At 39.7% G+C, this 27,730-nt stretch overlaps 2 protein-coding genes across 2 annotated transcripts in view; one reads left to right on the forward strand and one right to left on the reverse strand.

Moving 5' to 3' along the window:
* Positions 1 to 21,504, forward strand: part of LOC115761585 — a 48,158-nt gene extending 26,654 nt beyond the window's left edge. Inside the window, exon 3 of the mRNA XM_030703375.1 lies at positions 19,876 to 21,504. Within this exon, the coding sequence (XP_030559235.1) occupies positions 19,876 to 20,864 (989 nt within the window). The 3' untranslated portion in view covers positions 20,865 to 21,504. The remainder of the gene's footprint in view (positions 1 to 19,875) is intronic.
* A 599-nt stretch (positions 21,505 to 22,103) lies between these two features.
* On the reverse strand, positions 22,104 to 24,216 carry LOC115761316 (DNA-binding protein Ets97D). Its single transcript, XM_030703047.1, has 5 exons — positions 24,101 to 24,216; positions 23,830 to 23,956; positions 23,647 to 23,716; positions 22,871 to 23,594; positions 22,104 to 22,812 (listed from the first exon to the last, which is right to left on the reverse strand). Exons 1-5 carry the CDS (start codon positions 24,162 to 24,164, stop codon positions 22,379 to 22,381), a joined length of 1,419 nt encoding a protein of 472 aa, XP_030558907.1. The 5' UTR covers positions 24,165 to 24,216; the 3' UTR covers positions 22,104 to 22,378.
* Between the last annotated feature and the right edge of the window lie 3,514 nt (positions 24,217 to 27,730).

The raw sequence follows: 27,730 nt of genomic DNA on the forward strand, positions 1-27,730 counted from the left end.
GAAACACACGCCCCAATCTCTGCGCCCCCGCCCGCGCTGGCCAGTCGTTAATTTTGTTGATTTAAGCGGATTTTTCGATTGCCGGCACGTTGCACATTTAAAGCGACGACTCGCAGCAGAATTAATGAAGGTGAAAAAACCCAACAATTTTTCAAATTGAAAATTGAAATTGTTATTTGGGTCTCTTTTTCGAGCTTGTTTACGGTGAGTGGCCACGAACTGACCAACCGACCGACCGAACGATCGCAATTATTGCCACAATTCGCGGCCATTTCCGCTCAGCTGCTAAAGAGTGTGTGGTTGTGTGTGTGTGTGTGTGTGTGTGTGTGTGTGTGTGTGTGTGTGTGTGTGTGTGTGTGTGTGTGTGTGTGTGTGTGTGTGTGTGTGTGTGTGTGTGTGTGTGTGTGTGTGTGTGTGTGTGTGTGTGTGTGTGGTGTGTGTGTGTGTGTGTGTGTGTGTGTGTGTGTGTGTGTGTGTGTGTGTGTGTGTGTGTGTGTGTGTGTGTGTGTGTGTGTGTGTGTGTGTGTGTGTGTGTGTGTGTGTGTGTGTGTGTGTGTGTGTGTGTGTGTGTGTGTGTGTGTGTGTGTGTGTGTGTGTGTGTGTGTGTGTGTGTGTGTGTGTGTGTGTGTGTGTGTGTGTGTGTGTGTGTGTGTGTGTGTGTGTGTGTGTGTGTGTGTGTGTGTGTGTGTGTGTGTGTGTGTGTGTGTGTGTGTGTGTGTGTGTGTGTGTGTGTGTGTGTGTGTGTGTGTGTGTGTGTGTGTGTGTGTGTGTGTGTGTGTGTGTGTGTGTGTGTGTGTGTGTGTGTGTGTGTGTGTGTGTGTGTGTGTGTGTGTGTGTGTGTGTGTGTGTGTGTGTGTGTGTGTGTGTGTGTGTGTGTGTGTGTGTGTGTGTGTGTGTGTGTGTGTGTGTGTGTGTGTGTGTGTGTGTGTGTGTGTGTGTGTGTGTGTGTGTGTGTGTGTGTGTGTGTGTGTGTGTGTGTGTGTGTGTGTGTGTGTGTGTGTGTGTGTGTGTGTGTGTGTGTGTGTGTGTGTGTGTGTGTGTGTGTGTGTGTGTGTGTGTGTGTGTGTGTGTGTGTGTGTGTGTGTGTGTGTGTGTGTGTGTGTGTGTGTGTGTGTGTGTGTGTGTGTGTGTGTGTGTGTGTGTGTGTGTGTGTGTGTGTGTGTGTGTGTGTGTGTGTGTGTGTGTGTGTGTGTGTGTGTGTGTGTGTGTGTGTGTGTGTGTGTGTGTGTGTGTGTGTGTGTGTGTGTGTGTGTGTGTGTGTGTGTGTGTGTGTGTGTGTGTGTGTGTGTGTGTGTGTGTGTGTGTGTGTGTGTGTGTGTGTGTGTGTGTGTGTGTGTGTGTGTGTGTGTGTGTGTGTGTGTGTGTGTGTGTGTGTGTGTGTGTGTGTGTGTGTGTGTGTGTGTGTGTGTGTGTGTGTGTGTGTGTGTGTGTGTGTGTGTGTGTGTGTGTGTGTTAGAGGGGGAATACTGGAAGGTGCAACAGAATGGAAAAGCTCTGCGCACAGTGGAACAAAACATCAAAGCCTAGCATGGGACCTGTGAAAGTTCCATATAATCCTAATAGGTTCTAAGTATTAAGTCTTAAGAAGATTTTGAGTTGCTTCAAATTTATAGTGTTAGTATTTTGAGGTCTGCTGCGCAAGCCCGCTAGCCGCACTTAAATTGTACTTCTGAATTCATTGTACTGAAACTGATCTCATGAGTTGTGTCCAGTTGCCTTTAATCAGATTTGTCAAATCTGTCGTCATTCAGGAATTGCAGCAGGACGTTGGGTAGCTCTTAAATGAAGTAAGACTTACAGTTCCATAGAAGAGAAGATAAACATGGTTAGACATTCTTCGTTGTAGTGCACCTGAGTCACAGTCTATGGCCAGTTGCATTTCATCACCGGATAATCTTATATTACTCTTATGCAGTTGCAGCAGGAAGCTCGCCAGATTTTAAGTGAAATGAGACTTACAGTTTGGTACAATAGAAGAGAAATATGTGTGGCTCTTCCTCTGTTCCTGTCCTGCATTGAATATCCGAAAATGCAGATGTTTTTGGAAATCCGTTCATCAAAAATGTAAACGAGCTAAGTCCAAGAAGAATACCTTTATGCGTATACTCCACCTAAGCAGAAGAGCTTTTTCAAAGGATTCACGCAAACCGTTGTATTAAACTCTCTTGTTTACCATCCGATCAGCCTTAAGGTTTAGTTTTTTGATCTTTGTGTAAATTCGTAAACTTAAAACATATTTAAAATTTCCGCTTTTCGAAAAATCCCATACCTGGGGTCAAAACAGGCGAAAGTTTTAAAATGGCTTCCAAACATTTTTAATTGATTTTAATATTCGTTTTTCGATTTTAATGATTAATTTTGTAATTTATACAAAATCATTTGCAACATCTTTTTAACACTCTAGTAATTAACCAAAATTCGTTGTACGTTCCGCAATGTTTGTGCCACAGTTTCGTAATTTGGGAACGAGTACTCGTAGTTGTGGTCGTAGACGTACTGGTAGTCGTACTCGTACTCAAACTCGCGCTCATACTCATACTCGTACTCGTATTCGTAATGTTTCTGAGCGGCCCGTTCACTTTTAAAGACCGCGTTGCTGTTGTTTTTGCTCTGTCGTTTTGCTACTCACCAAAACTTTGTATGGACTCGTTCTTTATAAATAATTTTGTTGTTTTGCCGGTCGAAACGCTTATTTTGCTTTTTTGGTAATTAAAAGCAGTGTCCAAAGTGCAATTGTAGTGGGTTTAATTTACATATGTTCTGCGCTTGCCTGACAAGTGTTGTTGTTATTGTTGTTGTTGTTCTTGTGCTTTGTGTGGGTGTTTCAATTTCCAGTATGGCACTGGCTTAATGGCATCATAGCGGAGCGGGCATGGCATTATGCACAGCCACGCCCAAAAAAAACAGAGCTGAGCTGACCTACTGCTGACGACTGCAACATGTGGCTAGATCTGGTAGTGCTACACTGCCACATGTGGCACATGCGTCACATTCTGACACCTTTCGCTTAGATAATTCGCTACGCATTTGCTGCATCATTAATTAATTCAGTTCCATTAGGCTAGAAAGTTTTTAATGGTGTTTTCAGTTCATGTTCATGCCCGAAACCAATTTAAAAATGGGAAAAAGGGTATAATAGTTTTGTTTAAATGTAGACAGCAGAAAGGAGCCTCTCCGAGCTCATAAAGCATATGTATGCTTAGGATGATCACGATGATGCAGCCAATAGCCAGTATCTCCTTCTATTTCAGTTATTTTTGAAGACTTAACTATCTCTAAGATTATGAGAGCTTGATACACCAAGCTAGGTATATAGGTTACCGAAGAGCAGACAAAGCTTAAGCATTCTTGAATACCTCCCCCATTAACTTCACAACTCGAAATGCAACCAATTTTTGTTATATATATTATAGGGCTAGTGCAAGAAGAAGCGCAGTGGTTTTTCGTGTGTTTATGTATTGAAAGAAGGTAGACTGTTAACGACAGCAGCTATTATATCTCTGGATGCAGAGTATCTCATAGTCAGACACTACCGACAAATGCACTCTTGTTTTTTATTTTATTTGTGAAAGTCAAAGCCGAGCTTCACTTGGCTGCAATTTGTTTAGGGTTTAGGCCTGGTTCATTTTTCAAGCTGCGTGAAAAGCACTTGTTAACATCAATACAACATTTACATTACCTTGAGCTCAAACTGCCAAAAAGAAATCAAAATAAAATATATTGAGCTGAGTTGCATGCAGCTTGAAAACTTTTTTGATGCTCAAGTGCCTGAACCCATCAGATATTTTTCTCCTACATACATCTAATGTGCGCTTGTGTGTGTGTGAATGTGTGTGTGTGTGTGTGAGGCATTCCGAAATGCACTTCATGCTGCAAGTTTTAGCTCAAGTGCCACAAGATGTCAGTTGTGGGCTCCACATAAGCAGTTGTTGCTGCGTCTGGTGGGGTCCATATCTAAGGCTGAATTGCGCTGTCTCTGGCTTTAGCCTTCTTCCGTTTGCCTTTGCCATTAGAAGCTCATGTCTGTGAACGCGTCGACAACAATCAATTGGCTTTAAACACACATTTTATTGGCGTCATCAAATTGCTGTTCCTTGGAAATCCGCAATGCAACTTTCCAAAGTGTGCGCTTAGAATCAGCTCTAAATGGTCACATGTGCTTGCCTTGTCATCGTCATCATCATCACCAGCAACAACAACATCATCATCATAATGAGCATTAAGTTGGCAGCCGTAAATAAACTGGCTGCATGGAAAACTCTTGGCTCACAGCGCTTGTCTTCTGGTTCGTTGCCCGCATTCTGCTCTACGTTTTGGTACGACAAATCCATACCTAAGCCTCTCCGGCCATGCTTCCATGTCACTCGATGTACACAGAAAAAAATATTTTATTTAAAATTACTACTACTAAACAAAATCCATTTTGATTTAAATATATTCAAATCGGGGCTGTCGCTTGCCAGGCAGAGAGGTAACTCTTAATCTGAGCTATTCCTGTCCCATTCGATTTTCATGAGAAACGAGGAGAGAGAGAGAGAGATATATATGCAACTAAATTCATTTTCAATAAAAATTTAAAGTTAAAGTAATAAGAAAATATATTGAAAGTTCATTTTTTGTTACTGTGTATGCGACTCTGTTTCCATACTTCTGCTCATATCTAAGTATGCCAAAAAAGCAAAATTAATTGTTCAAACACACCTTTCAAGGAAGCTGCGCTTGTTGCATGTGGCAAAGTCCCCTTGGATATTTGCTTCACTTTTCTATTGCACGATTTTCTGCCATATTTCTTGCAGCACGATCGACTGGGCAGCTTCCTGCACCTCTCGCCCCCCTTCATGTTGCATGCAACAGACTCCGTCTACGGCGACATTGTGACGTTGTTGTCGTCGTGCGCAACTGCAACGCTCTGTCGTATGTTGTATGTGTTTGCGCTATATTGCAGATTATTATCAATTTTCCTTTAGCCATGACAACGAATATTTCTGTTTGACATGTGTGAAAATATTTGTTTTCGGGCTGCCAGCAATGCGGGTACCAAATTAAGGCTTACATATAAGTTTGTATGTGCAAATATATCTATAGTCTATTTCTCTAGCTGGGTCCTTTGGCTATGTTGAGCTTTTGTTGTGCCGCAACTGAGAGTTGTCGAGAGAGTTACATTGCTTTTAATTAAATTAAATTTGTCAACATTTGTGAAAACGAATTTTTACATACGTTGCGGTTACTTATAATTCCCAAGCTGTTCAAACATGGACCGATGCAATGGCTTGCAGAGATCAAAGTCTTTGTTTATAGTTCTATCCTTTGTCATATTGCATGACATATCGGATTTGTATTTTTCTGTGTAATATGTTTTTACTAATAGAGCATATGAAAAAACGTGTTTTTTCTCTTCAATTTTTGAAATTAAAGTTTTAACTTGAAAGAAAGACTTACGCGTCTATCCCAGGAACTATTACAGCTTCCTTAATAGGAACGCTCGCGTATGCCATACGTAAATGTGATCCCCAAATTAATTAAAATGTAATTTTAATTGTTTTTTTTTTTTTTTTAATAAGTAAACTAAAAAACACCACATTGATCTAAACATGCCAGCTCTGTATTTTTAATATTTCCCAGCAATCGACAAATAAATTTAAAATTTATTTAGGAATTAATTATCGACCGTAACTTAGGGCAACAGCTAAGTTGTGCAAATTAGAATTAGAATTTATTTCTTACCCGTTTACATGGAAGCTGCGAGTCGAACATACACAACATTCACAGCATTCTTACGTTATTTTTTTCTCGTAACTTACAACTATGTAATAGTTCTTTGAATTCACAAGCAATATAAATATCTGTAGATTTTCTGTACATTTTTTCTGGCCATGCCACCAATTCTGGTTGCAGCGCGCTTACTGCCATTTTGTCTGTTAATGTTTCAGCAATTTTGTGTGCATATTTTCTGATCTCAGCTGTGGCAACTGCAACTGTTTGATTTGCAAATTGCAACTTGGCACATCTCAGCTGCTGCTGCTGAGGCAGCGAGTCGTCGCGTTGCATAAAGCTGTGCGTTGCAGTCAAGAGTTTTGGTGTCAACGCAGATGCAGCTGGAGGAACTGGAGAACTCTTTGACAGCGGCTGTTCGAGTGCTGCCAACTGGGCATAATTATGCACACAGGCACAGTTGCGCCAGCGTATAGGCGTAAGGGGGAGGAGTAGACGCAACTATGGAATTCGGTCAAGTACTTGCCACTCGCAACATGCAACTGGCTGTCAACTGGCTTTGCTTTGGTTTTGTTTGATTTGATTTGTGTGTGACATGTGGAAGCTGTCGGTCGGCGGCGCATTATATTGACACTTTAACAGGCGTGCAGACACCCGGCCCCCTGGCATTTGCATATGCATTAATCTGGCTGGAGGGTTGGGGGCAGGGGATTGCATTCCACGTCTTCAAGTGGCACACGCAACTTTCTACGCATTTGTTACAGTTTGTCGGCCCACACGCTTATCATTTGCCCAAAACAAAAATTTAATTATTTGCGCCTGTCAAAGCCACCAGAAAAAAAAGGCGCACGTTAACCATTTTTTAATGAGTCGAACCCAGAAAAGAAAGTCCCCGACCAATTGGAAGTTCGTGATAACACGTCTGGGCCATGTCTTGGCCATGTCTCGACTCTTGGCACCCGTCCAATGACTCGGCTCATCTGCGACCCATTCACTGGACGCGCATTTTTTAAATGAAGCTGCCGCTTGACGACAGCAGCTGCTGTTCACTATACCCTTTGAAAGTGTGTAAATTGGGTATATTGGGACTGTGCAGATGTATGTAACTGGCTGAAGTAAGCATATCCGATCCCATAAACGTTCGACATGGAATAAAGTATAACATATAACCTACAACATATAACATATGCAGAACAGGTTTATCGTTTATCATTTGAATTCCCCTCTAAATAGAAAAAGCTCATTTCCCAATGGCTTGTAAAAAAGCTCGGCTATATAGGGTATCTCCTAGTCAGTTCCGGGTAACTAGAAGAGTCTAACTTGCTTGTTGTTATTTCTGTTGGTGTAGCTATTGTTGTTGTTGTTTTGTACCTACTGTTGTTGTTATTGTTTGCTTGTCACAGCTACCGTTTGTCTAGCCTTTTGACATGCAGTTACATGCAGCTTCTTTCAATTACCTCGACGCTAAACTAGCATTTAACCAACATATGCTTTAAACCATTAAAAATGCCTTTAGCAATAAGTGCGTGACTGGAAAATTCCCTGTACTTAGCTGGAAAAGCACATATTCAATCACTTAGTGCGCTATCATTAAGTTGCATGTATCATTAAGCTGTGTGAACGGGGCGACTATCTAGCAGAGAGGTCTAAAGTTATGTAAGGTATACAGAAGTTCACGTACAACAGATTCTGCAGACATCATATCTAGCTTTTAGGGTGCACATTCATAGGCAAATGGGTTGAGGACCTATAATACTTTTCAGCCTTGTCTAATATAGGGTATGCCTTATAAATAAGTATGTTGCATTGATAATCAACTTAATTAACCAGCTAAAAGCAGAGAATGCAAGTACAATGATATTATTAATTGAATATATAGATTATATATCTATATATATATATATATATATATATATATATATATATATAGAGAAAAACCAGCTACCATCATCTGAAAGTAAAGTATGTATAAATTATTTATTACAGGGTATATTAATGGGTATATTAATGGTTATATACTTTATATACTTTTTTGCTATATTATATTTCTTAGTGCAGATTTTAGCTAGTCCCATAACAATTAGCATGCAATTTCACTTCTCGTTTCATTTCTAATTTGTTATTTGCCAAAAAAGAAAGAAAAGAAAAACTTTTCATTTTGTTCGTCGCATTGTTAACTGAAATAATTTGGCTAATTGGGCAAGCCAAGTGAGCCTCATTATCAGACCTGGACTTTCGCCGGCTGTCAACTAGCATTAGCCATGATGAAGGCCAGCTCCAACAGACAGTGCGGACATTAAACGCCTCTGAATAAATTCAAATTAATTGATAAACCACAAAACCCGTCCAACAAAATGAAATTATCGCCACGTTTTGCGGCAATCGGCGCAGTTCGGCATTTAGCCAAACAATTTGCAGGCCAAAACCAAATTGCAACCGTTTGTGGCAGGAGCGTGCTGGCCCGGGAGCAGAGGCAGAGGCAGGGGCTGTGTTTGCGCATGCGTCGCTGCATGCCACATTGCGCAAGTGCAGCCAGTGGGTAGGCCAGACAGATGGAGCCGGACCGGTCGGGTCCGGCTTGGTCTGGTATGGCTCGCAGCGCGTGTGCAAAGCTGCGCAGATTTTGTCGCATTTTCTTTGGCTTTTTATTTTTGCCAGCCAGGTATTTGTTTTCATTGCTTGCCACCCCGCCGCCGCCGCCTCTCCCCACAGATTGCACCGTCAATGACTTCATTTGATGTAACCGCCGAGGCATTTGAACTTTTGGCCTTTCTCTGTGCTGTGCCCGCACACCTACTCACTGCTTCGGCTGCATTTCGGGTCTGACATGTTTTCAAATGGTACGACATTTTGTCATGCTAATCAGTATAAAGTCAAGTCGCGTTGCCTAATTGGCTTAGACGGATTTTGTTGGCAGCAGTGGGTTAAGCATAAGCTTGAGGCCATTACGAAACTTCAGATTCCTCCAGCGTATATATGTTATATGCTTAACGGAAATTTAGCTGGAAAACTTTAAAATATGACATGACTTAGTATGATATGTGATATAGAGAAAAAGGTATATCCAACGGCAGTTGGTCTTAAACAAAATTTGCGATTTACAAATCTTTGGAATTGTTGTCTGTGAAACATCGCAAAGAAGATCTAAGTAATATTATGCTTATAATTAGTTTAGAAAAAGAGGAAAAACAGAACCCGAAACCCAGTCTATACAGAACACCTGTTAAGTCCAGGTAATAACGTGTGCATTAGGCATAAATGAGAACTAAGAAAACTGATATGACCTTGAGTGCCAAGGTCAAGTTAAAGTCAAGGGCCACACAAAAGTCAAACTAATAAATCAAAAAAGCGTGAAAATGACGCAAAATGATTTGGATAAGAGAAGTTATTTGACCTTGAGTAATAAAAGGAAAATGTTAGCATGCAGGATAAATAAGAAGTACACAAAAGTGTGGAAGCTCGAGAAACAAATCGTTTGAATAACTAACCAGAAAATTAATTACGTAATATGTTAGTTTAAGTAATAATGGGACCTACCCTCCATAGTAATAAAATAAAGTAACATAGCTTTGATATATTGTAATATGTAATGCGAATGAGAACTTTTCTGACCTTGAAGTCACACAAATGAGAGATAATATCTGTAATGCTACGCTTTAAAAAACCAAAGCATTTGCTATGGAATACAGTATTATATTTTATTTACAAACATTTGCGCAAATCGCATTAACTTTAGCTAATTGCCAATATAAATCATTCAAATGTAAGCAGTTTAGATAGATTACAATAATTTTAGGTTTTAGCTGCAATATGAACAAGGTTAATAGTCAACATTTTCTGTTATTTTTTGCCTGCTGTGCGAGATTGTAAAAATGAATTGCGCCGCTGCGCAATAAACATACAAAAATTGTGTGCTCCTCGAATGTGGCGGCAATTAAATAAATGAAGTAAACACCAAGAAATTAACTAAAAACATATTCTCTAAACAACTCCCGATTACAATTGCCATCTTGGGCTGAGTTCTTTGAGTGCTGTCATTAATGATATATGTTTTGATTATAGTTAAGATATCTCAGGCTGATTGAAAATTGCTGTAATTGCAATCAAGTCCAATGCCAAAGTCGTTGTCAATATCGCTTTTTACCTTCTTTGCATTGAATAATTTATTTATATAGACACCGATATCTTGTATTATTATGCATACGTGTGCGGCCTATCTACAAATTATGCAAATGTCAGTGGGACAACGACGACGACGATGACGAAGTCACGCGTTTGCCAAGTCAATTGCCAATTGCCAATTGTGACATTGCTTAAACAATTTCCCCCAGCTCAATTTTCAATTTATTTACTTTGGCACAGCGCAGCACCCCACCCAGCTCCTCCTCCCCCCTACCGCCCCTTTTGGTCTGCTTGGGCGGCGTGTGTGGGCCCCACTGTAACGACCACAGGGAACTGCGTGTACATGAAACAATTAAACTCAACATGCATTAATGTCAAGTTATTCGCGCTCTGTCCGGCAATTAGAGGCGAACTTGCAACAGGCAACGGACAACGGGCAACGCATGCGCATTCACTAGTAAATAAGCAAGGCAGTAAACTACAACAACAACAACAACAACAATTAGAAACAAGTAAGAGTGGTCTAGTCGAGGGTGCCCGACTGGGAGTTACCCTATACTTAGCGCCAAGCTGCCAATACAAACACTCTTGCCTCCTTCTCTACCTTCTATCACGCTGCAGGCTGCTTTACAAGGTATGGGAAATACATTCTTGATTAACTTGGGTGTTTGTCGGTCCTTCTTTATGAGACTTCTTCATCCTTCTCATACAACTTTATGAAACTGTGCACCAAAGTGCAAGTATCTACGTTTACAAATAATTTTTTATTTTTATTTAATTTTAAAGAGAATTGTGGGAGGTATCAAAAAATAAAATATTTGTAATCTATTTTATACGACACGATAACCTACAAACCAAGCTCGTTGTATCTAGGTTTAAAAATTCTCGAGTTATGCTCAAAAAACCATGTCTCAAAATCGATATTATGAAAATGGGAGCAGATATCGAAAAAAATGTGCTAAACCAGATCTGCGTGCGATATACGGGAATATATGTTAAAACATATGCCCTGTGATTGAGAGAGTGTGTGAGATGATTCCTTTTGACTGTTACACAAAGCAGTATACCCTCTCATAATCATTTTCAGTAGTTACAGGGTATAAAAACAACAACCAGCAACAGCTGACAGCTGCAGCTGTAAATTTGATTTTTATGGCCCGCAAACATGTTGCCAATTGGCAACAGCCCATTTCGCAGCCAACCAGCCAAACAAGTTGGCTCAATGAATTTCTGATATCTGTCACCACCAAATGCAACTGCAACTGCAAATGCTCGACACGATTTTAGCGGCTTTGAGGTGTTAATTTGGACGAGTAGCCGATTTTGTGCGAGCTGTTCATGTCATCCGCAGTTGCGGATGCAAGACAATTTAAATGAATATCAATTTTGGCAATACTATTATTATTGTTATCAATAATTACAATTATATTTTTAATAATTGCTAGTTTTTGTAAATTATGTAAGTTATACCACTTCAAGTTCAGTGTGTCTCTGATATGAATTTGATTAAAGTCACTAGAATTACTCTTCTTGGCATTAACCCCAAACTTTATTTTAGGATTCGCTCGGACTCCTCTTTCTTTTGGTATCTATAAATAAAGAATGCCGCTTAGACTCGCACGTCTTCAGTTTCGATAGAGACTTGCTTTTGATTTTTCCTAATACGTATCCTTAATTAATATCTGCTATTTTTTAACACAAATATTTTTATTTTTATATTTTTACATTTATCATTTAGCTATTTCTTATTCCCATTTGCAGTATCTACAAAAAATGTTGGCATATATCGTTTCCTAGGTCAAATTACCTTGCTTTTGATGTAGGTTGAATCAGCTTCACATTTTTCAAAAAGGAAATGTCTACAAGTGTATTAAATCTTGTGCGTGCCTAAGAAATAAATAGTTGTTCGTCTATTATTATTTCCAAAAAAGATTCGCTTTTTGGCAAGGTATTGCTGGTCGCCAAGGATTCAACTACGGAGGTACTCAACTCACCTTACTGGGGGGGTCTTGTTAGTCATTATATTTGTCTAGAGGATCGAGGCATGCGAGGAAACAATTCAGGCAACTAGGCAGAACAAACGAGCATAAGAAAAACCAGTTTGGATCTTCAAATAATAGTAATTAATAACTAAAGAAATATCATATGATTATTTTTATGTTTTGTTTACTTAAAATTTATTAAAATTTCATGACTATCCTTACATATAAAAATTTAAAAAAAAAATGACAGTCTGTCGATTTCGCAATAAAAAACGAAAGCGTTTCAAAATGTTTGCAAACATTTGAAAATGATGTCCAGCTGTATCTGCAGTTTGTGCTTGAGGAAAACTTGCAAAAAGCAAAACTTCATTTTGTCAGCTGCATTTTAATTACTTTTTTTTGGGTTTGCCTCCAAAAGAATCGCAGAAAAACCAACACAATAAACAAACAAAGTCAGCGAATTGATCGTATTGTTCATGTTGTTGTTGAGTCTGGCTTGTCCAGCAAGAAAATCGTGACAATAATGCCAAATCGAACGGATGTTTGAAAATCGAAAAATTTAACATGAATTTGGCCGCCGTTGGCCACATCGCAGCCAGACGCAAAATTAAGCCATTTATCAGAAAGGGAAACAAAAGCAACGAGAACTAAACTTATAAATAATGCGGCTGACTACCCAAAATAATTTATAGTACATTGTCGTTTGACGTGTTCCCTTTACCCCCCTTCCTGCTCAACTTGACTCGCAAAACTTATTGGCAATTAAAAAAAAAGTGCTGGTTCAAGTTTTAGGATGTTGCGCACACCTCAACTCCATGGCCGCCTCCCGTGATCTGTATGAATATTGCAATTTATGGAGGTCACGAACTGAAGCCAAGACAAAAGCATCGATGGGTGTGTTAAGAGACCGCAGACAATTTGCTCATGATACAATTTGTTCTCTTTTGCAAGAGGTCAAGCCCAAGCTTAACCCAAACTTCGATACGATCTTTAGAATTTATTTGGTAGCAAACAAACAGATTGATTAACGTTATTTGTATTTATTATTGTTATTTTAATTATTAATATCTTTATAAATTTGCAGCTGCCGCAAAGCTTAGCAAAGTTCAGCAAGAAAGAAAAGAAGGAATTTACGGAATTCGCTTCTCTCTCTTCAGTTTTTAAATATACATTAATATTAACATGAGTTATTAAACATTTTGAAATAAGCAAACTAATGTTCAAAACTAATGTATTAAAAGTAAAATAGAACTGGCTTATTGTTTATATATGTTTGTGAACTTCCCAAACTCGCTTCTACCTAGATATTGTTTTAATAGAATTACGCTATTTGTGCTCAAGATATCTGTTTGATGCAAACAAAAAGTTTGATTAATTTTATATGTTATAGCAAAACTTCTTCAATACGCTTTTCTTCTTACCTTCTCTCGTCGCCCTTTTTGCAAAGTTCAGATATCAAAATAAGATATAAAAAGTCTACAATATCTTTAATAAATTGCTTCTCTTTTCGCATTTCTACCTGTTTTGAACGCATTAAAATTTTGGTAGCAACTTAAAAAGTTTTTAATGACTATTTAATACGTGAGGAACTTTCATAAATCGCTTCTCCCTTATTATTTTTAGCTTCTTTAATTCTTATAATTTAAAGTGCTTCTCTTCTTCGTTTGGCATGCACTTATTCAGCTTTCTTCAGCATTGTGTACTTAACTGAAATTCTTATAGCCCTTGTCACATGTCGCTTAAATACTTATTAAAGGTCTTCACTCCGCTCGCTTCTCTCTGCTCGCCCCCTTATCATGTCCTGTGCTGAGTTCTGTGCCAGTTTCGGTTGCCGCCCATTTGAATCGCAACTTGCTTTTGGTTTATTTAGTTGCATGCGGCTTGTTGCCTGGGCTTGTTGCATGTAGCTTGTTGCGCTTGTATTGCATTGCAGTTTGCTTAGGGCGCACTTAAGTACCGTTATTTTAATAAACGCCGCCTGGGCATGCACATAGCTTGTCCCTCCGCCTCAATGCCTCCTGCCCTTTTCAGCTGTTTTTTTTTTTGGTAAAAGTTTGCATTGCTTTTCTTTCCGGACGACTTTCTTCTCAACTCAATTGAAACGCAGCTGGCGGCGACCGAGCACGTTGCGAGTTCAAAGCGTTTTGTGGTAAATTATGGAGCAGGCCGCCACTCGGTTTGGGGCATAATCACAAATTTGGCAACGCCCACGCGTTGTTAAGGTTTCGGCCTGCCCCGCGTTTAGTTAATAAACTAAGCGTTTTATTTCAACCTTTTGTATTTGTTTATTTGTGCGTCGTTCGCTTAGAACGTATCCGACCCAGACACGCAAATGTCAATGTTTAATTGACAACGCATGAGCCACGCCCTGGTTTTGAATAAGCAGCGCCAGCTGTAGACACTGGCTGGGCTTTGTCTAGCGGCGGCTTCAGCTCCACATTTGTCGCTGATTCTCGATAAGCAATTTTCAATTTCAATGCGCGACGCTCTGACATGGAACGACCTTGAGCCGTGTGGAACCAGTTCAATTATCTTCTAAATAGTTAGAGATTGGCGCGTGTCGTGTTTTGTAGCGTGTCACAAACACGACGTGTTCATTAAGTTAATTTAGCCAGAATGGGATAGCTTGGAAAATTAATTTATGAAATACAAGTTATTTTATTACGCAATTATGATAGACACTAATGAAAACACAGTTTAAAAGCATGATCTGTAGACGATTTGTTCAACTGAACTAGTTTTTCGTGCAAGTGAAAAACATTAATATATCTTAAATGTCTTAAAGTGGGCTGATAAGCTTAGCTATTTCGAACAACTATCATAATATTTGTATACCACTATAGCATCAATAAACATATTTTTTTAATATTCAGATATTCTCTTAGCCGAAAACTATATGATGGTTTAATGAATAAAATATTTATCAAGTAGCAAATTCCTCGATCACTTATTAATGTATCTTTATATAAAAAGGGTTTCATAAATATTCTGATTCTTAAAAAAATGCATTAAAAAAAAAAATGTCGAGAAATAAGTAAAAATAAAAAATATGGGATATGTAAAAAAGAAAATATATAAAAAAAGATATAAAATTAAATAACAAACATGGAAACACATACAAAAGAATATCATAAAATATATTCAATGTTCATGTAAGAACATATATAGATAATTTTCGAAAATAAATATTATTCGTGTTGGGGAAAACTTCCCTCGTGGGCCCATCTCTAATCGATACCGAATTACTCATTTTTCGACACTGGAAAACAAAAACAAAAAACCGAATCCCCACATGAAATGCTTTTGTGTAGTCGGTTTTATGTGTGTTCCATTTGACGCGTCATAAAATTAACGCTTTAAACGGCGATTTGTGATTTGAACGATAAACATTTTACAATATAATTGCCAGCTTGTTGTTGTTGTTGTTGTTGTTGTTGCATATATGTTGTCTTTGAGTGAAAGTATATCTGTGTCCAATATCTGTGCAACTGTCTGATCTTTTGACACGCCCAGCTAATACGTAATTCACAAGCTTATGAGAGCTAATTCACATGCTGAGAGACCTTCCGCAGATGATCTGAGTCATCATTAAAGCGCGTAAAAGAAAGTTTAAACATTGATTCTTTGTTGTTGTTATTATTTTGTATTTTGTTTGTTTGTTTTTTTTTTTGCAGTTTTGTTTTAGCCACCAATTTGTTGTTGTTTCGCGCATTATCGAAACTCAATAAGCAACAAATTTCTTTTAAATGTTTATTATTAGTACGACTAAGCGCTTATTTGCCTTAACATTTAGCGAAGGGCTCTAAAATAGGCGGGGCTCATTATTCAGCGTGCGGGGGCGTGGCGAATCCAGAATAAGGTGCAGTCGGCTGTTTATTAAGTCGTGATAGCATCGCATATTGATACTGTGCAAGACTTTGAGAAATGCAAATGTAACGATTTAATAGTGTAATTATTATGGAAAGTCTTTGATTAACTAACAGATACCCTGTAAATAGCTGCAATATTATTCAACACATGTGTACCATAGTATGGATATTTCGCCACGCTTTTTGCTTTTAGACATTTCCTTTTTGCAGATATATGAGAATAGTGTAGATCGTTTATGCTGAGTTTGTTGAAAATAGAATATTTTGCCATATAAGAACCTACTTTTCCAGCAATCTTTCCCATAACAGTTATATGATATAGTGGTCCGATGTTGATTCGATTTTGCATACATGTGAGGATCATAGTGGAAAGAATAAATCCCGACTTTGATCAAGATCAAGCTTTATAAAAAAAAGGTTTTCATACAAGGACCAACTTTTCGACCGGCTCAATTTAACTAAAATGCCGGACTATGCAGCTTTTCACGACGAGAGCTTTAAAACTGGGAGACAGGTTCGAATAGAAACAGACAGAAAGGCAAACGGACATGGCTATATCAACTTGGCTGTTAAGATGAATCCCTTATTTAAGTTACCATCTAAAAGAGTATAAAAAAGGATAAGTGTTCTTTGAAAATAAGAATGTTTATATTGCAATGGTATTCTTCTTTTTCCATAAGAGGCAAAATGGTTATTGTCATAACAGTACTTAGTTAGTTTTATTATTTTTACAAAAAAATGTATATAGAAATAATATTTTTTATAGTGGTTGTTCGCATGTTAGAAAGCTTCGATTTAAGAGATTCGTCTATGTTGCAAATTAAAAACTTTAATTTCCTGAAGCTTTATTTTTTTCATAAAAACTGAAAATTTACTAAGTTTAATATACTATATTTCATTATCTATAAGCTTAATCTATCAAGTTTTTTAAATTATAACTATAATTATATAATGGAATCAATAATAATGGAGTATATGTGTTTACTCCTTTTAATTCCTTTTAAATGGCTAGATAGGTTTTTATTAAATTTAAAAGGGCTGGGCCCGGCAGATGGCGCTGCAATCGGGTCAAAATTAATTCATTTATTTTTATTCAATTTTTGTTTTTATTATTATTTCTTTAAATATTTGTCTGTTAGGGTTTTAAGTTTACAGACAGAAGAATCGGTAGAGCGAGCAAGACCATATCGGACTTTGATGCTGATCCAAAATGTATATACCGAAGAATATCAAAAGTATCCCATATGTGTTATATAGATTGACACACCTTTGTCTTATGCATATTCATTGCGTACAGGGTATAATTACTCGGAACACTTAATTCAAATATTGCTGCAATGATAATTGTTTGATCTGTGATTCAATCAATTGTTAAATTGAATCTCTATTGAGCTGCGATCCCCAGTTGGAGCATTGCTTATGCATTTATTCCACTCAAGTGCACGGCAATCGACAAATTGTGCGACGAATGCGCTGATCGTGGCAAAGGAATCCTGCTGGCTCAATCGAGATATCATTTATCTATACGTATATATATCAATGTAATCGACCGATGCTGTAATTTCAATGCATTTACATGGAGCTGGAGCTGGAGCTGGAGGAGCTGCCACGCAGACGGCATTGGAAAGCAATCTTCCATTTAATAACCAATTATCGTTGATCAACTGCACGCCCAAGAATCAGCCCACTGGGACAGAGCAGGTGGCAGGGCAGGGATGGAACGGGACGGGACGGGACGGGCGAGAGTGGGGCTGCGCAATATCAATTACGAGTTACGATTCCGACTGATTATCCGCCAGCTCTTGCATGGGAATTGGCCATGGTCAAGGCAAACAGACGGCAGTCGGCAAAAGGCAATTGGCAATCGGTTTGCTGCCGCTTCAGCTTCAGCTGCTGCTGCTGTTGCTGCTCGGGGGTTGTGTCTGATTAGCGCTAAAACAAGTTAATGCCATTGATGATGCCTCTTCCCGATGCTCCGAATGGACGCCCAATGCATGGCAATGGGGGCAGACAAGGTGCGTACGTGGTGCAATGACAAAGAGCCACAGACAGACGCTCAGACAGGAACCGGCAAGGCTCTGAATAAACGCAAAGGCGACGAAGAACGACTACACAATGCTCTGTTCACAGTGCATTACTCTCATATAAGATTGTTTCGGGTGCGGTTTATGGCTTGCAGCATTGCCTCAGCTTGAGCCAGGGCTGCTAACCCAACAAAAGTTGTCATTTCGTGAAAGCTTTAAACATGCTTGAGCCCAGGCGTTGGCTTGCTTTGCCATATAATTTCCAAAATTTAAACATTTCAATTTTCTACTTAAAATATTGCAAGCTGTAGATATTGTCAAATACAAGTTGTGGGCTACATTTTTTCTCGCCCTACCAGTCCTGCCCCTAAAACATATGTTTTCACATTGTAGTGACTATAGAAACTGTGGACTATATAGTTTTTAATGAATTACCCCAGCTTTTAATGGGCGTGGCGGGAATACACTAGATTCTAGTGCATGTTTAATGTCTCCAGCTTTGATTGCACCGAAATTGGATGCATACGGGCGGACGGATATTGCACAAAACCAATATACCATCAATCCAGCTTGTGAACAAGGTATGGCAACCACTTGTGGCCCAAGATAAATGGGCCAGCTGCTGACAAGAACGGACCTGCTTGGGAGTCGCATTGCGTTGTCTCTCGTTGCAGTTGTCAAAAAAGCTTTTGATGTTCGGCGACAACACTTTGGATGCGCCTCCTCGTGGCGGCTCATGTTGAACTTTCCCATTGGACGACGCGTTGCCTTCCTAGAATATGTAGCATAGTCTGTCCGTCTGCCCGTCGTCTGTCTGTCTGTTTGTCTGGCTGACTGTCTGTCACACAGTATCCGTCTCTGTCTCTGTTTGCCCAACACTTCTTATGTTAATATCTTGTTGTATTTTTAAAACCAAAAGTCAAACAATTTTTATTGACTTTACCTTGAATTTGAAAGCATACCAAGCAAATAACCAGTGACAAAGCCCAGTTAAAGTGGAAAAACTCAAAGATATGCGTAGTTTATGCTGCACAGTCTCACACTAGACTACAAGGCTTTTAAGTCTAAGGTATAGAACGTTGGAATTTATAAAATTGAATTGAATAAATAAATTAAAACGTACTCAAAGATGTTAGGTGCAACTGAACACTTGACATCAAGTATTTTGTGTTTAATGTTAACTATAGAAAAAAGCGTAATAGTTATAAACTAAGCAACACTCAAAAAAATTGTATGCCCTGTTTTAGAAAATCGCTAAAATCTGAAAATTAGTTTTTTCCTTGTAAATTTTTTTTAAATATAACAAACTTTTGCTTAAAAACGAAAACATTTTCTAAAATCATGCTAAGTATTTTTTGAGTGTAGTTACAATATTCCATTGAAGTAGAAAAGTAAGCATAATTCAAGATTGATAGGAATTTGAGGTTTTAATAAGATTTACATGTTGTTGTCGTAATATTCCGAGAATGAGTATTTTTAATTTCAAATTTTAATCAGTTTTCCACCCATTTTCCGGCCTGGTGCTGTGATATAGTTGTGTTTATAAATATTTAGACATCATAGAGACCAAAGAATAAATATGTAATGGCTGTTGGGTGTAAACACCTGATATATAAATTGATATACTTAAGCATTTGGTCTGTCTAAGTGATATTCTACTACCAAATTCAAATTTGCACTTGATCAATTTTTTAAAGAGCTTCAACATATGCATATGCATATAACATGCAGAAGGATCTTCGTATAAGGAATATATATTCTTGCTCAGCATCAATAGTCGAGTTGATCTGGCAATATCTTTTTGTCCGGGTCCTCGATCACAAAAATAAATGAAATCTTAAAAATGTATATCGACGTTCTGTTTTGGGCACCAAATTTAGGACTCTTCACTTTAATATGGATTTCCATAATGAATGCCCCTCACTTTTGTGCCTGACTTTGGTTGACTAGTGTAATTCGTGGTCCAGTGATAATTCTGTAGGATGGGACGACTTAATTTGCGGCCATTTATGTTTGCGCAATTGTCTGTGGGAGCGATGTGACTTTACCCTATGCAAATGAGCAACAATTATGATGTTGATGATGATTGTGAACTAGCGCTAATTGAAAGACCTCCAATTGTGACCCACAGCCTAAGTAACCCAATTTCTTTATCTCTGTTTTCAGGCTGTCCGGCGACGACGAGTTCGCACTGTCTGCGCTGCAACAAGGCGGGCTGCATCAAGTGTCCACTGTACCTGGTAACGGATACCCGACAATGCGTGGAGGAATGCCCCGCGGGCTATCTGGATCAGTGGTCCGCCCACACAGAGTTCATGGGTCGTGTCTGTGTGCCCACCGGCTACTCTGGGCCGCTTATGGCGGCACTAGCGGGTCTCCTGGGCGGCTTTCTGGTCTGCCTCTCGCTGCTGGCAGTCGCCGTGATGCTGGTGCGGCGCAAGCGTCGGCGCAAGTCCGTCAAGCAGAAGCTCATCAATGAGAACACCATGGATCGGGCAGATTTCATGCGTCAGCTGAACGAGATGCGGCCCAATGCCGAGTATTTTCTGGCCATGCTGAATGACACGCGCCGACAAATACGCAAACTTTATTTGTCCGGCGAGGTGGCGGCGGCCAACTCTTATCGACCCATCGTACGGGATCTGGCCAAGCTTCTCATCCTGCTGAACAGGCCCATTGAGCTGATACCGACGCAGCCCCCGCACGATTGGCCACGTCTATATGCGTGGTCGGAGCAGGCGCTGGAGCGCTACAAGCCGCAGGTGGGCCAGCTGATTGACTTCTTTCAAGCCAGCCATGCTGGTAGGCCCGAGGTGCTCTATGCGGCGCCCGCTAAGAAACAGCCGGGTCACAGCATCTACAGACAGCAGCAGGGTGCGACGACGACGCCCAGTCATAATAAGCTGGGCGCAGATCTGCTGCCAGGTGATCGCAGTAGCAGCGCCTCGGCGCAGCAGAAGCTGCATCTGTTCGGCTCGCTAATTAGCCTGCACGAGTTCGAGGAGCCGCGCGCCTCGGATCCATTTGGCAGCAGCTTCAACACGCTGAAGAGCGGCAATCTCATTACGGATCTCAATGCCAGCTCGCTTTGGCTGGAGGATGAGTTCTACAAACTGGGCTTTCGGCCGCAGGACGAGATTACGACTGAGCTCTAGTTAGGCTGCCTTTGAGCGATGTCGGGCAAGAGGAAGAGTATTATCCTAGCACAAAGCTGGCCACGCTACACGTCACCAAGTGCAGCGCGAATCCAGCCCGGAGTTGAGCACATTCCGCCAGGCCATCAACAAACTGAGACGCACATTTAGACATCGAGTCGCTAAATGTTAACGTTTAGTTTAGTTTAGTTTAATCTAGCTTAGCTTTAGTTAGTTTATCTAGACTCTAGAGAGCGAACTAGTCACGTAAAATCACAAACACAAAAACAAAACTATGAAAATGAAAATCGAATTAATGAATTTTTCTTTTAATTTTATGGATTTTACAAAAATCGCAACATATAACCGAACAATATTCGATATAGTGTCTACCACATAGAAAGTTACATATATGGTATTTATAGCGCTAGCTTATGGAGACGGAGATTATAATGCTTAGTGAATAACAATCTATAATGAACATAATGTACAATAAAATCAAGTGCCTATGTCTATCGAAATGCATTACACTAAATCTAGGCATGAAACTAACTACTTATTGATTCGTCAGAAAAAATTGTGCTCCTTTCCATTTTATTAAATTGCGTCAAATCTTAGAATTGGATGTTTTAGTGTCCATCGAAAGTCCTGATCTGTGCGAATCGGAAGAGGTATATCAATTGAAAATGGGCTTGTAATATCCAAGTTATTCAAATTAAAAAATGATGTTAATCTTCAAATGAATAAAACTCGGGTATATAGAGCCCGATTATGAAACGAATTGTTTCCTCGGACACGTAAATGAACGTAGACGTAGAATAGATTGGCATCTAAAATTTTTGATTTCAAAACCGACCCCATTTCAAAAATTATTGTGACCCATTGCCATTTTTCTAAAATTTCGTCAAATCTTAGAAATTGTGTTTTTTAATGCTAATCGAAAGACCTGATCTGCACCAGTCGAGAGAGGTGTATCAATGGAAAATCGGGCATCGATATACCCGAGATATTCGAATTTTTAATTTTTATAAAACTTTAAATAGATATAGCTCGTGCAATGTAGCTTGGTTTCGAAAAGGTTTGTATCTTCGATAGAATGCGTTGGCATCCATAATTTTTGATTTCAGAACCGAACCGACCCGTCGAGGCTTATTGCTTAGAATCGCTGACAAATATTAACAAAAATATCGCTTGGAAAATAGATTTTTTTTTAATTTAATGGATTTTACAAAAATCGCAACATATAATCGAACAATATTCGATATAATACCTAAACATATACGATGCCTACTAAATAGATAGTTAGAGTACCTATATATATAATATATATAGCTTATGGAGACAGAGATTATAGTGCTTAGTGAATAACAATATATTATGAACATAGTGAACAATAAAATCAAGTGCCTATGACAATTTAAATGCAAAACGGTTAATCTGGCCATTAAACTAATTACTAACAGTTTAAGCCAACGTTATGGCGCCTCGTACTTCCACAGGATGTAGGGCTCTTCCTTGACACCGATATCCGGCTGTCATGTCGCATCGTTGCTGGCTTCCTTGTGCGTCGCCTGCAGATGCTCGGCCCACTTACGCTCGTTGACCAAGCGGGACAGCTCGCTGGCATCGTAGCCGATCAAGAGCTTCAGATCACAGTCAAACTTGTAGGCGAATCGTTTGCCGGACACCTTGGATATCATATCACCATCATAGTAGTAGCGCAGCGCCCGTGAGAGCTTCTCATAGTTCATGGCGGGCTTGTTTTTCTTTTCACCCCAGAGGCGTGCCACGCGATCCGGATCGCTTAGTTTAAACTCGCCCTCGGTGCCCACCCATTCAATAATGTCCGTGTGCTCACTGTCGGTGAGAATCTCGAGCAGGAATTGCCACAGCTGCACCTGGCCATTGTTGCCGGAGCCAATGCTGTTGTTGTGACTTGGACTCTGGGGCGCCGTCGAGCTCTCGGATGCTGTAAAATGAAACAGGGGTTCAGCTAAGCTATGGATTTCCTGACATAGGCTACTCACAGTCATTGTCCTTGACGCTCTGCAAGGACTTGCGCATAATGCGCTGCTCCATTCCAGGGTTCGTTGAACCGCTCGCCGGTTTGCTCTGCTTCGGTTTGCGCAGCTCCTCGGCCTGTTTGTGCACTACCGACACGAAATTACATTCCTTGAGCAGCTGCAGATGTGTCCAGAACACATTGCCCGGATCACGCGGCAGTTTGCGACTAAATTGCTCGTGCGTCATAGAACATAGTGCCTGGCCGGTGATATGCCATTCGTCTATGTTGAGGTCACGCAGCTCAAATTCTTTGACCGCCCACTCGAGCCAGTGCGCGACATGCGCTGGGGTCCATTCACTGACCGCTTCGGGTATTTTGAGACGTATTTGCTCGCGCTTGAATTTGCTATCCAGCACCCAGTTGAGCACAGGTTTGGCCGCCTCCACATCCACGTCCTTGTCTTCGTCTGTGACCACATCCACATCGTAGGCGTCGTCTGCTTTGTGCTTGCGCTTTTTGCTGGCTTTGCTTGGACTATCGCTGGTCGAGCTCTTGCCGCTGCTATTCGTGTCCTGGGCGCTGAGCTGTGCTGCCTCCTCAATGGCCAGGGTGGCTAGCGCCGCCTCCGTGGGCTTCAGCACATCCGCAATGTTGATCTTCTTGCGTATTGTTTGGATTTGTACATTGATCTGCACCAGACCCTCCCCTTTGACACATTGATCGACCAGGTTCTTGTGCGGCTCCAGCTGCAAATTATTGCCATTAGTCAGACTCCAAATGCTATATAAAACCTGTTACCTCCTGAGCATCCTGCAGACAGAATGTGTAGTAGTGCAGTTCCACGCCGATCTTTTGCTCCACAAGTTTTCTGCAAAGAAAAAAATGTCAGAAGTGGCCTAAGGCAGGAAAATGGACTAGAGATGAGCGCGTTTCAGAATACTCTAATACTATATCAAATTCAGTTGCTTTATTTTATTTTACTTGAGTGTGCTCAGCGGTTCCCGTATGTCCATGTGCACAATGATAATGTCGTCTGGCTCATTTTCTGCATCGTTCGCATCCTCGTATATGTTGGTCTCCTCAAAGATCTCGCTGGCTATCACTTCTTCTGCAATGTTTTGGAGAAAATTAGTTAGCTGACAACTGTTGCTGCACGCAGACTTTGTGGACACACTGTAGCTGTGTTGGCCTTACCACGAGCTGTTGGCGCAGGCTGCACGCCAGCTGCAGCGCGCGCCAATTCTTGACTTACCCAGGCCGCCGCCAGCGCTCAGGCGTCTGATTAGGTCTTCTGACAGTTCGTTGTTGCTGTCCATTTGAATTTGCTTATGTTTTTTGGCAGCTTAAAACAAATTGTCTGCAATTTATTTGTAAATCAACAGCAGAGTGCCCAGATAACTAAACATTAGGTATTTTTAGTACATTTTAGTAAAGGCGCTGCCAGCTTGGCGTGCTGTAGCAATCAGCTTCGCATAGCTAGCACACTTTGGCGGTTCGTTCAAATATTTTAGATTAGATACTAAAAATGTGCGCAAAGATTTTTTGAAAATAATTTCAGCACATTAATACGGAAATTATATAAGCTAAAGTAAAAAAATGTATTCCCAAGCTGCCCATAATTTGTGTGGTAAATTTATATGTTAGTAACAAAAATTTCTTTGTAAATATGTATGGCTTTTTATTTATGTTCACAATCATTGAAGAATTTGCATGCGAAAACTGCGCCAATTAGCCACACACAATGACAATCAAGAGAGCTATCAAAAAATATTGTGAAAATTTCGTTTGATCAGCTTAATTGCTGTTGATGTGCGTAGCTAATAAGGAAATTTACGATCACGTCTGACAGGCAAACAATTTGAAGTGATTCACCAGAAAACCAATCCAAGCACTAAAAACTCTTTAGAAAATAAATTCAGACTCGCCACATTCATTGATTAACTACCAAATGGCGCTCGCAACGCCCACTTTTTGTATATATATATATACAGATATGGTATAATTGATACTCCAAATACGAAGACAATTGCCAATGTTTGTTTTAAAATGCATTGAGGAAGTGCATGGACACCACGACGGTTATGCAAGTGGGTCAGCAGCTCCAACCAAAGGCTGATAAAATGCCAGAGAACCTGGTCTACAGCCGATATATGAACACACACATATATATATATATATATATATATATATATATATATATATATATACAACTCACCCACTCAATCGAGTCAGAGACAAAGGCCGACAATTGTCTTATCAGCTGATGTCTGTCTGTTGGCAGAGGCTGCCAGAGAGGGGACAGGGGCCAGAGGATTGGCGGGCTGAAGTTAAACAATTTGTCAGTACTTCAAGTGCATTGCGCACTTGTTACAACAAACGATTTTTCATGTTCCACCTCGAGTACATTCCCGCGCCCGAGTTTTGCACTGTATTTAAAGTTGGGCACAGATATTACCTCATTGTTGAGTCAGTTGAATTGGCGAATTTCTAGTTAAATTGTTGCCTGGAATGTTATCAATATAAATGTACACTGAACACAGCTTGTATGTGTTTTAATTAAATATAGTTTGATTATTGGGGAAAAAGGAAATTGTTAACAAAATCGCAAATCGCATGGTCCACTTAAGCAAGTTGGTGCGATTTAATCAGCAAAAGGTGACTTAATTTTCCCAGTGCTGACTAATATTTGTTGATAAATAGTTAGCTCAGTTTTGAGCCATCTTTTGAGTAAGGTTTACTTTGTGACTCTTCGCCATGTCCAAGTTAAGTCATTGTCAATAAAGATGCAAACTGCGCCTCATCATTTGTCATCAACTTATTAATTAGTATGCAAATTAGCTGAGCTGCACCAAGACCTCGCCTCACAATGACCTTCACAACACTGGAACAACTGATCGCTATCGAGAAAAGTATGTTTAACTGGACTAAAATGTCTAGGTCATGCTGCCCAGGCAGCCAGCTGCAGTTGTCTTTGTCTGCATTTCGCTGAGCATTAGCCAGAGGGGCTTCTGTGGCACTAGCCCAAAATATTGATATCAATTATGGCCTAAGGCACAATAACAAGTCGCCTGGGAACTGAGACAACTACACAAAAACCATAAAATTATGCGCAGTCATTGTGGCGCCGGCAAACAACAACAAAACTAAAACATGGCTTATGAGCCAAGAGCCACAGAGAATGTGGCAAAAACAACCCCTTGGAGGCGCCTCCGGATTATTGGGACGCCACAGCGCGGCGACACAGCGCATTCAACTCGACAACTGGAGCAACTAGGCCAACACAGAAAGAAACAGGCAGCAACTGTATACCTGAAGCAGCTACACTCAGCGAAAAAACGAAAAACCAAGCAATAACAATCAATCAAATTTGAATAACAAATCAAGCAAAAGTCTTGCTCGATATTTCTCGGTTTAAGAAAGAAATACTTAATTTAAGAATTTTATTTGTAGTGCCAGAGTTATTAGACTTCTTAAACACTTGAAGTAACAGTAAGCTCGAAATTTCTTGATTTGAGATCAAAATTCTTATTTTAAGAATCCTTTTTTGACTCCCAAAGTTTTTAAGCAAATGAGTAGCCCATTTGAGAGAATATTTATTTAATAACTTTTATAAACGTGTTTTTTCTTATTTTCATAACAATTTTAACAATTAATCTAGTTCATACCGAATTTATATTTCAGAAGAATTCAAGGTAAGATTTAAAGAATAAAATGGTCTAACAGAAGTTTTAAGCCCATTATTTTGATATCAATACGGTTTGGATTAAAATTAAAATAAATAAAAATATAAAATGTTTATACCGGAATTTCGAACTACTTTTCTTTTCTCTGAGTGTTTGAAATAGTATTTGCATTTTGGACATACTGCTAGAAGCCTTGCCTGGTATTTAGGTCGCCAAAGGGCTAGCAGGTTGCTGGACTTAGCGCCTTGCGCCAATTGCAAGGACACTTGAAAGTCGTGGGTGGGAAGGGGGATGTGGAGCAGGCGACGAGCTGGAGCTGCGTTTCGGCAGCGCATAACTCATATGAAGTTGTTGTGTTTCCGTTTTACTATTTAACTTTTTCCATTTTCCATTTCATAATTTCTACTAATTAATTGGTTGGGTTTCCTCATTTCCAATGGGCCCTGCTGGCCACGTCGTGCTTTCTGGGTCGCTTCATAAATTATCCAGTTTTTGTAAATCGAATTTTTCGAACTACGCCCGCAACCTTGTTGGGGCTGCTAACGAGGACTCTGCCCCATGTCCTTTTGCTTATTTTATGAGCCACTTTGGGCTGTTTAGATAAGACTTTGAAATTCATAGAGTTTGTTCGATTCGAAATATTGTCGAAATAGAAAGTATATTTAACTTATAGAACAAAATAAAAAACGTGATTCACACATTTGCTGCTGACAAATATTGGACTTTAAAAACAAGTCATCCATTCCGTAGTTTCCAAAATAATAAATTTAGCTCTCGTTGAGTTTGAGTCATGCTTTGAATGCCATCACCAACTGGACAGGAGTCATGCTTAGAGTAGCGTAAATAATTTGAATTATTCACAAAGATAGCCATACAAAACCTGGTACTCGTTTATAGCCAACCGCGGTGCCGACTTCTTAAATAGAATAAATACCCATTCACAACAGGCAATACTTAATTTTTTCTATATCAATTGTTCCCGACAAGTTAAAAAGTTGTTACAATACGTCAATTTAAACATTATATTATATATTTAATATATAGTTTTGGTGAAAGTACGTGACTTTATTTTAGTTTTTCAAATCGAGCCAATGGAAAACTGAAATTTGAACTTTTTGGGCATTTCTTGTACTTGGAACTTGGTATTGCCAAAATCGTTTGACCCAGTATTTAAATATTCGTGGACTTATTTTAAGGTC

Source organism: Drosophila novamexicana, unplaced genomic scaffold (assembly GCF_003285875.2).
Source record: "Drosophila novamexicana strain 15010-1031.04,08,12 unplaced genomic scaffold, DnovRS2.1 tig00000485-arrow-pilon, whole genome shotgun sequence".
Taxonomy (NCBI): Eukaryota; Metazoa; Arthropoda; class Insecta; order Diptera; family Drosophilidae; genus Drosophila; species Drosophila novamexicana.

Excerpts from the sequence above, each read along its gene's own strand:
- LOC115761316 (XM_030703047.1), bottom strand. The coding sequence starts at position 24,164 with ATGGACAGCAACAACGAACTGTCAGAAGACCTAATCAGACGCCTGAGC. Across the intron at positions 23,717-23,829 it reads GAACCGCTGAGCACACTCAA|AAAACTTGTGGAGCAAAAGA; the intron begins GTAAAATAAAAT and ends TTTTCTTTGCAG. Across the intron at positions 23,595-23,646 it reads GTCTGCAGGATGCTCAGGAG|CTGGAGCCGCACAAGAACCT; the intron begins GTAACAGGTTTT and ends AATAATTTGCAG.